The sequence below is a fragment of the Nicotiana tomentosiformis genome, chromosome 4, assembly GCF_000390325.3.
Source record: "Nicotiana tomentosiformis chromosome 4, ASM39032v3, whole genome shotgun sequence".
Classification (NCBI taxonomy): Eukaryota; Viridiplantae; Streptophyta; class Magnoliopsida; order Solanales; family Solanaceae; genus Nicotiana; species Nicotiana tomentosiformis.
The window spans coordinates 33,219,010-33,229,432 of NC_090815.1; the positions used below are offsets into that span (position 1 = coordinate 33,219,010).

General features: G+C 42.8%; 1 protein-coding gene across 1 annotated transcript; it reads right to left on the bottom strand.

Annotated features, from left to right (window-relative positions):
* Positions 1–615: 615 nt before the first annotated feature.
* Positions 616–2,000, bottom strand: LOC138909478 (uncharacterized). The gene is made up of 3 exons (XM_070200677.1): positions 1,767–2,000; positions 1,489–1,688; positions 616–652 (listed from the first exon to the last, which is right to left on the bottom strand). The coding sequence occupies exons 1-3, from the start codon at positions 1,998–2,000 to the stop codon at positions 616–618; spliced, it is 471 nt and encodes a 156-aa protein (XP_070056778.1).
* Between the last annotated feature and the right edge of the window lie 8,423 nt (positions 2,001–10,423).

Here is a 10,423-nt window from a genome sequence, read left to right on the forward strand (position 1 = left end):
CAAATGGCCCCAACACTGCGCGAACACGACACCCAGTTCATGAACGTGAAGAAGAATAACAATGTTGCCTAAAATAAGCCTTCGCGATCGTGAGACATGCTCCACGATTAGGAAGCACACTAGACACCGGTATTCATCAGTAATTAAACCAATCTTCGGGTGGTCCGAAACTCACCCGACCTACCCGGGACCCCATCCAATCATACCAACAAGTCGGTAATTACTACCCCGACCCATCCAAAGCCTCCTAACATATGCAAGGTCAACATATCTACAAATCGATGATCAAACCATAAATTGAACTTCTCTTATGTTCGTAAGCATCTAAACTTCTAACCAAACGTCTGATTCCTATCAAACCAACTTGGAAGGCAACCAAATTTTGCACACAAGTCCCAAATGACATAACAAACCTATTCCAAGTCCCGAAATAACAATCCAAATCCGATAACATCAAAGTCAACTCCCCAATAAACCTATGAAAATTACAAACCTTCAAATTTCAAACATTCGACAATTAAAGCCAAATAAATCTAGGAACCTTCAAGTGCAAAATCACCAAACGAACCTCTTGGAACCATCAAAACTCCATTCCGAGGAAGTAAGTATTCTAATTCACTCCAAAACCTTCCCAAACCCAAACCAATCATCCCTGCAAGTCACATAAAACAAATACACACAGGGAGCATCAAATAAGGGAATGGGGCTGAAATAAATAAAATGCCCAGCTGGGTCATTACATTCTCCACCTCTTGCATTTCCCCCACTTAAACAAACATCTGTCCTCAAACATGTTTAGAATCATACATGGGATATCAAACCAAATATGTGCCCAACAACCTAGCCCTAGCTGGATCAAACCAACCAACTGGAGAACGACATCGCTTTTCATATAGGTCCTCATACGGAGACATCTAGATACTCGATTGGTAGCTTTTATTGTATGAAAAATCTGCTAATGGAAGAAACTGATCCTATTGGCCGCTGTAATCTATGACATATGCTCTAAAATCTGAATGGTCTACTTGGACTGCCCATCCGTCTGTGGGTGAAATGCAGTACTAAACTCAACCTGCATACCTAACTCCCGTTGAACCGCTCTCCAGAAATGAAAAGTATACTAAGTGTCGTGATCCGAGATAATAGACACAGGCACACCATACAAGTGGACAATCTCCCTGATGTACATCTTAGCCAATTGCTGTAAAGTGTATGAAGTTATGATTGGAATAAAACACACAGACTTGGTTGGTCCATCTACAATGACCCAAACAACGTCAAATCTCCTCAATGTTCATGGAAAACCCTACCACAAAGTCCATAGTGATGTGCTCCCACTTCCACTCCGGTATCTCAATCTTCTAAAGCAAACCATCAGGTTTCAGGTGCTCATACTTGAGCTGCTGACAATTCAAACACTGAGCAATATATCCAACAATGTCTTTCTTCATCCTCCCCCATCAATAATGTCGTTTCAAATCACAATACATCTTTGCAGCACTAGGATTAATAGAATATTGTAAACTATGAGCCTCCTCAAAGATCAACTCTCTCAACCCATCGACATTAGGAACACAAATCCAGCCTTGAAGCAGCAATACACCATCATCATCTATACTTACTTCATTAGAACCACCTCGATGCACCGTGTACTTAAGGTCAAGCAAATGTGGATCATACTGATGAGCCTTAATGCTCTCAAACAAGGATTACTGAGTTACAACACAAGCAAGGACTTTACTAGGCTCTGATATATGAAATCTCACGAACATGTTGGCTAAAGCCTGAACATCCATAGCCAAAGGCATCTCCCCTGCTAAAATAAATGCTAAAGTCCCCATACTCTCCGTCTTTCTACTCAAGGCATCTTCTACCACATTGGTCTTCCTCGTATGATAAAGAATAGTGATATCATACTCTATCAATAACTCTAACCACCTTCGTTTCCTCAAGTTCACATCCTTTTTCTTGAATAGATGTTTAAGACTTCGATGATCCATATACACCTCAGAAGACACACCATACCAGTAATGCCTTTAAATCTTTAACGCGTGTACAATAGTTCCTAACTCCAAATAATGCACTGGATAGTCCTTCTCATAGGGCGTCAACTAGCATGACGCATAGGCAATCACCCTACAATCCTGCATCAACACACACACAATGCCAGCCTGCGAAGCATCAAAATAAACCGTATATGACCCTGATCGTGAAGGAAAAACCAATATTGAAGTTATAGTCAAAGCTATCTCGAGCTTATGAAAGCTCTCCCGACACTCGTTCGACCACCTAAAAGGAGATCCCTTCTAAGTCAACCTAGTCAATGGGGAGGCAATAAATGAAAATCCCTCTACAAAGCGACGGTAGTAACCAGCCAAACCCAAAAAGCTCTCTAGCTCTATAGCGGTAGAAGGTTTAGGCCAAATATGAATTGCCTCAATTTTCTTCGGTTCCACATTAATCCCATCTCTAGATACCACATGACCCAAGAATGCCACTGTGTCCAACCAAGACTCACACTTAGAGAACATATCATATAGCTTATTCTCCCTCAAAGTTTGAAGCACAATCCTCAAATGCTACTCGTGCTCCTCTCTACTATGGGAATACACCAAGATTCATTGATGAACATAATGAAAAAGGAATCCTTATAAGATTGGAACACACTGTTCATCAAATGCATGAAAAGTATTGGGGAATTAGTCAAACCAAAAGACATCACCAAAAACTCATAATGCCCATAATGAGTCCGGAAAGCAGCCTTAGGGATGTCTGAAGCCCTAATCTTTAACTGGTGATACCCCGACCTCAAGTCAACCTTCAAAAACATCCTGGCTCCCTAAATCTAGATAAACATATCATCGATGTGCGGCAGTTAACAAACAACATTGGTGCACCCCAAGGAGACACACTAGGTATGATGAACCCCTTATCCAGCATTTCTTGCAACTGTTCCTTCAATTTCTTCAACTCCGCCGAAGCCATACAATATGGAGGAATAGAGATAGGTTGTATGCCCCGTGCCTAATTAATGCCGAAATCAATATCCCTATCGTGTGGCATGCCCGGTAGGTCTACTGGAAAATATTTCGAAAACTTTATCACTACTTGACCTATCTTAATAGTAGGAGTATCAATACTAACATCTCTGACAAAGGCTAAATATGCCAAATGTCCTTTCTCAACCATCTGTTCAGCCTTCAAAAATGAGATCACTCTACTAGGAGTGCAACCCTGAGAACCCTTCCACTCCAACCTCTGCAACCCTGGCATCACCAACATCATGGTTTTGGCATGACAATCCAAAATAACATAGTAGTTAGATAACCATTCCATACGCAAGATCGCATTAAAATCCACCGTATCTAATAATAGAAAGTCCACCATCATCTCAAAACCACAAATAGTCACCACACATGACCGATAAATTCAATCCACCATAGTAGAATCACCAATAAGTGTATACACATGCACATGAGAATCAAGAGAACAACGAGGCATATCCAGCCAAGAAGCAAAGTATGATGACACATATAAATAAGTAGAACCAAGATACAACAATACTGAAGCATCATTTTGGCACACCGAAATAATACCTATAATCAATGTATCAGAAGTAACGGCCTCGACCCTCCCTGGGAATGCATAACATCTAACCTGACCTCCACTAGACTGAGGTCCCTCTCTAGGACAACTATTCCCTGGATAACCACTCCCCTGGGCTGGCTGAGAGAGGGGTGTAGCAACCAGTACGGGAATCATAGTCTGACCTCCCTGTTGCATTGGACCTCTGCGAAGACGGGGGCAATATTTCCTAATGTGCCCCAACTCTCTACAATCATAGTAACCTCTGGTCGAAAATAACTGTAGGGCCTGAGTCAGACCCTGTGAACCAGAATAAACACTAGAACAACCTGGTACCGATGATACCTGAACAGATTAAGCGTGATACAAACTCTGTGTTGGAACTGTACTGGATGAAGACTCCACTAAAGCTCCTCGAACTGCCTCCTCAGCTCCTCTCTCCTGGTGCGGGGCACTGAATGCTCAAAAAAGACCCGGGAAAAGTGAGCCTAGGTAAGAGGAGGTGATCATGCTGGTCTGTCCAACTAATAAAGTTATCACCACCTCTTTGTCGGACCCTACATTTGGGAGGTGGTGAAGTCAACTCCAATGGTCTCGACTAGTCCCAAATTGTGCAGAAGCTCTTGACAACGATCCAAGAATCCATAGAATCCTATAAAGGTGTACCACTGTCGTGGGGAGGATATAACTTTGTGTAGTTATCTAACCTCTTCAGCTAATCAACTGACATCACGGTCATATCCTCAGGTTGTGCGACAACAGTAGGCTGAACTCCCTTAACTGGTAATATTGCAGGAGATTGATAACCATGAGCCACTTGCTCTGGGGTACAGGTAGTTGGAGTTTACGCTCTGCCCTCTTCCTGGGAAGTAGCTGGTATAGTAGGAAATGACCTGGCCTTCACTAAACTCTTGAACAACCCATCCACACGGACCAAATCATCATGAATAACTAGTGAAAAAAATAGACGTTGGGGAACATGAGCTGGTACCTCTAGCTTATTATAGTCATGAACCTGCTCCTCAGCAAGTGCTAATGGTGGCTCCACAACAACCGCACGAGCAGGGGCTCTATCTGAGGCACATGCTCCTCCCCTACATCTACCTTAATACCGGCCTCTCACGACCCTAGCCTGTGGTACCGGTGCCTGTTTAGGTGCATCTGACGATCATGTCCTCACCATATGTGAGAGAATAGAAGAGTAAAAATTCAGACTTAGGGATAGACAAATCTGCACGACGGTGAATGAAAGAAAGACAAGTTTTTCCTAAATTCCATTATCCTCAAGAAGATAAGTACAGACGTCTCCGTATCAATCCGTAAGACTATAATATAGTTGCTCACGAATCTTGAGGCATAAGCAACCTAGTGCTTTGATACCAACTTGTCACAACCCTAAATCCTTGTGATGGTACCTAACATTGCTTGCTAGGCAAGCCAACATTTAATATACAAAAATAAACTTCAATAATAGTAAGGAAATATTCTCAAAATCTGAATAAGTTAAATAAATGTGACCAAATAGATATACAACTGAAATGCCATCCCAAAATTCGGTGCCAACGAGTACGTAAGCTCAATAGAATAAATAAGTACAACGGTCTGATAACGATACAATACTATCTGAAGTACATGAACAATAATAACAAAATTAAGGGAAGGGACTCCAAGGCCTTGGACGAAAATGGCAGTGCTACCTTGAAATCACTAATGGGTACCGGTACAACTCTCTACCAATCAGCCCTATTAGTAGCACCTGGATCTGCACATAAAGTGCAGAGTGTAGTATGAGTACAACCGATCCCATGTACTCTATAAGAAGCAAGCCTAACCTCGGATTGAAGATAGTGACATTTTTGGAAAAGCCCACTACTCACTTTCAATAGCCAACAATAACAGTAGCATAATAATAATAATAATAATAATAATAATAATAATAATAATAATAATAATAATAATAATAATAATAATAATAATAATAGTAATAATAATAATAGTAATAGTAATAGTAATAGTAATGATGATGATGATGATGATGATAATGATGATAATAATAGCCGCTCAAGAATAACAAGTTCAACTTAATCACATCAACAAGAAGATAGGCATGCTTTCCAAACAAATCAGTTGATGCTTCAATTTCAAGATATAAAGTACCAATTAACATGATGAAGATATGTCTCTATGCCAGCATGACAAGTATCAATAACAAAATCATCAGTTTCACAGTTAAATTATCATGTAAGAACAATATTACCACTGTACAAGTGCCTTGCACAAAGCCCGTCACTAACCACATACCAAGTGCCTGCACTCACAGGGCCCAAAGTAACATGGATTATCACCTCACTCCGGAGGGGCGAATCCTAGCCCGAGCACTGATCGGATCAAAAGTCAACGATCATCATAACTAAGCTCAAATGGTCTGGCACACGCGTCACATCAATATCAATATCACTAAGTGTAAGGACCCGTAAAAATTTTAACCAAACACTTGGGGTTTCGTGGTGCCAAGTTAGATTCCTGCGGACTGAGAGGAAAATATTTCACAGAAGAACGCATTTCTGCGGCCCATTATGCGACCGCATAATCACTCTGCGGACCGCATAATGGCCGCAGCGTGAAACAGTACGTTGGCAAATTTGAGGTCCACTTTGTGGTGGATTATGCGACCGCATCACCACTATGCGGACCGCATATCGATCGCATAATCCCTATTAGGTTTTCGTGGAGGCAGTTCTGCGGCGCATTATGAGACCGCAGAACGAGTATATGGACCGCATAGTGGTCGCATACCTGAGCCGTAAGTTCAGGCCTTGAGGGCCATTTCTGCGGTCACTTTGCGGACCGCATAACCGTTATGCGGTCGCATATGCGACCGCAGACCTGTGTCGGGGCACCCATTTTCTTAATTTAAAACCCGACCCCCTTTCCGTTAAAACACCCCCTTTAGTCTATTTTGAGCTCATTTTCTGATACTGTAGAGTGAGAGAGGGAGCCTTAGAGTGAGAAAGTAATCCTCATCAATTATTCTTCAATTCTTGCTTGAAACTTTGAAGATTATCAAGGAAAGCAATCTAGGCCTCCATCCTAGAGGTAAGAATCTATACCACAGCCCTAAAATTTTGAAACTTATACTGAAAATGAGTAACTAATAATATGGTCCATGGGTATGAGGGTTGTTTATCTTGCATGAATGTGTGGTAAAAAGAGTGTGGAAAAGGAAACTAGAACCATGAATGTTTTCCTAATTTTGGGTTCAATTTGTATATTTCTAAAATAGATTGAGGTTGCTAAGGGTTCCGGATAATTGTAGAGTCTAAAGAAGCGCAATTGAGGTATGTATGGCTAACTCTCTTCTTCCTAGAATCGAACTCCTGGTGTCCGAATATTTGGTGTAAGTTCCGACTTAATCATACTATAATTGTTTGCCGTAGTGTGTTGGGTTGGAAGATTCATGTTCCCTAATTGTTTTAGATGTTTACCATGTCATCATGCTATTTGAGAATGTGACTATGATTTTCCAAGCTCGTTCTCTTATGTGTGAAATGCCTTATGTGATGGTACTTATCGACTTGAATGATGACGTTACTTGATGAATAAAAAGAGAAAGACTTGAATTTTAAAATGTGCCAAAGTACCAAGAACTATTTAATAAATGATGCTATTTGTGCCATGTAATGAAAGATGAGAAAGAGATGCGAATTGATTGAATACTTGAAAGAGGTTATGTCTCAAGTGAGATGGCCTAGCCGATCGGGCCGAGATCGGACGCCATGCCATACACATGGTAGCATTTGTGTTGGAATTATTGATTTACATTGTGGATATGGATATGTATCACTTGAGATAGCTTAGCCGGTCGGGCCGAGACCGAACTCCGTTTAAAAACACGGTAGCTTTGGCACTAAAGATTATTAATCTAAGAAAATGGAAAGATTGAATTGGAAACTTTGTAATCCTTACTCGGTGTTTTATTTGTCTTTCTATGAAGTACTTATTGATTATTATGACTGCCTTCTCTTTGTTTCAATGTTCATTCTACTAAGATTGGTGTTTGCTATACATACTAGTACTATTCGATAGTACTAACGTCCCTTTTGCCGGGGGCGCTACATCTTTGAATGGATGTAGGTGGTTTCATCGCAGATAGTGCCGATCGCAGATAGTGGTGCTCTCTTTCTCTTCTCACAGCAGTCTTGGTGTGCCCCCTTTCTCCCAGGGGTCATGTAGTCCTTCTTTTGTAGAAGTTTTCACATTTTGAGGTATAGCCGGGGCCTTGTTGCCGACATTGTCATGTTGCTCTTTTATATGCTTAGAGGCTCCGTAGACGTTTTTTTGTGGGTCATGTATGTATGTTGGGGCGGTCATTGGACCGAGTTGTATTTTGTAAACTCAACTATGGCATAATGCATATATGGAAAATGAACTAGCAATGTTTATATATTTATATAACTAATCTCTCCCCGGTCTTACAAATGGTGATGCGATCCCTTTTTGGGTTATGAATGAGTCGGGTAGGAAAGGTTTAATTGGCTTGCTCGACCAGGTTCACTCGGTTGAGCATCATTCGCGCTCTCCGAGGTTGGGGCGTGTCAAACTTGGTATCAAAGCCTAAGATTTTAAAGTGTCCTAGGATGTCTCGGAGCCGTGTCTAGTAGGGCCCTTCTTATCGGTATGTTATCGACCACATCTATAATTAGAGGGCTACTTGGACATTTAAGATTGATAACCTTCATTGTTGTTCTATATCGTGCAATAGAGCGGAACGCGAGGTTGTTTTTCCCTAACTCGTGCATTGTTCTAACTTTCAGTAAATGGCACCTAAGAAGAGAGCAAGAATTGGCCAAGAAGCCAATATCACCCCAAGAGTGGTTGTTGATCCCTTACTTGATAATGCGGGTGAGGATAATCCCTCTTCTATCACACTGCCTGATTCGTCTATTCCAGAACATACTGCCGCAGTTCCTATACCCGCGGAGGGTGCCACAATCCCTCCCACCGATATACTTGTTCCACCTCCAGCTCCAGGTCCCGGTATTTCTGATGGAGATCTTAAGGGAGCTATTCAGATGCTCACTTAGTTAGTAGCTTCTCAGGCCCAGAGGTCAAATGTTGCACCCACCCTATTTAGCTCGCAAGAGGATTCTTCTAGTTCCAGGGTAAACAGGTTCCTTCAGTTAGACCCTCCAGTGTTCACAGGTACTGATCCCGGGGCAGACCCTCAGGATTTCATTGATGAGATGTATAAGACTCTCTGAGTTATGCGTGCTACTGAAGTAGATGGGGTAGAGTTGGCCTCTTATCATCTGAAAGGTATGGCATATTCCTAGTTTGAAATGTGGGAAGATTCCCGTGGGGCAGGGAGCCCTCCAACGAGATGGAGTAAGTTCGCGAATGCCTTCATAGACCATTTGTTGCCTGCCGAGACTAAGGCAGACCGTGCTGTGGAGTTTGAGACCCTTAAACAGGGTAGTAGGAATGTGTGGGAGTATCACATGGAGTTCGTGCGTCTGTCGAAGTATGCTGTTCATATGATGCCGACTATGGAGACAAGAGTGCACCGATTTGTGCAGGGCCTAAGCCCTTTGGTTATTAATGAGGCTGCCACAACTGCTCTAAATTCTAACATGAACTATGGAAGGATGGTGGCAAGCTACGGAGGCTCGAAAGTTAAAGCTCAGGATGGAACATGAAAGTAGTAGTAGGGCCCGATCAGCGAGCAACCTTGGGGATTCATTCGGAGGTGGGAGATCAGCTTTTCGGGGAGGATCATCAGGGCCATCCCAGTGTTATGCTCAGTCTTCGGCTAGTGCCAAGCCATCAGGGTACGGTCAGCAGCAGGGGAGTCACTTTAGGCATGGTCAGGGCAGCAGGGGGTCCCACCATCAGGGCCGATCAGGGGGGAGATTCCAACAGCAGCAGAGGGCCCCATGCGGGAGGATACATTCGGGAGTCTGCTACCTGGACATGCCAGTATGTTACAGATGCAGAATTAGAGGCCATATTCAGAGGGAGTGTCGTGCATCCCGTCAGGGTACAGGCAGGGGCACAACTCAGTCATGCAGTCCTATAGTTGCCACATCTTCAGGACACCCTCCAGCTCGAGGCTCTTCAGCACCTACAGGGCATGGTATAGCTAGGAGTGGTGCACAGAGTTTGGGAGGACCCAGTCGATTCTATGCTATGAGTGGTCGACAGAGTGCGGAGGCTTCCCCAGATGTCATCACAGGTATATTGACCGTTCAATATCATGATGTGTGTGCCCTTATTGATCCCGGATCTTCTTTGTCCTATGTTACTCCTTATGTTGCTACGGGCTTCAGGGTAGAACCGGAATAGCTTCATGAGCTGTTCTCTGTATCTACCCCAATTGGCGAGTTTAATACGGCCGCACAGGTTTATAAAGATTGTGTTGTCACGGTGCATGGTCGGGATACCATGGCCGATCTTACTGAACTAGGGATGATCGATTTTGATGTAATAATGGGAATGGTTTGGCTTTATTCATGTTTTGCCAAACTCGATTGCCGAGCTAGAATCATGAGGCTTGAGTTTCCTAACGAGCCAGCTGTTGAGTGGGAGGGGAATAATGTTATGCCAAAAGGTAGGTTTATTTCTTACCTTAAGGCCACAAAGATGATCAGGAAGGGGTATATTTACCATTTGATCCGAGTTACGGACACCACTGCTGAGGTACCTACCCTTCAATCTGTACCAATTGTGAATGAATTCCTCGATGTATTTTCGGATGAGCTCCCTGGAATTCCTCCAGATAGGGAGATTGGTTTTGGGATTGATGTGATGACATGCACGCAACATATATCCATTCCACCTT

Bases quoted from the DNA above. Each gene is read 5' to 3' on its own strand.
- LOC138909478 (XM_070200677.1), bottom strand. From the start codon at position 2,000: ATGGATCATCGAAGTCTTAAACATCTATTCAAGAAAAAGGATGTGAAC. The intron at 1,689-1,766 runs GTGAGATTTCAT...GAGAGCATTAAG, and splicing joins AGGCTTTAGCCAACATGTTC to GCTCATCAGTATGATCCACA. The intron at 653-1,488 runs GTATTGTGATTT...TGTGACTTGCAG, and splicing joins AATCCTAGTGCTGCAAAGAT to GGATGATTGGTTTGGGTTTG.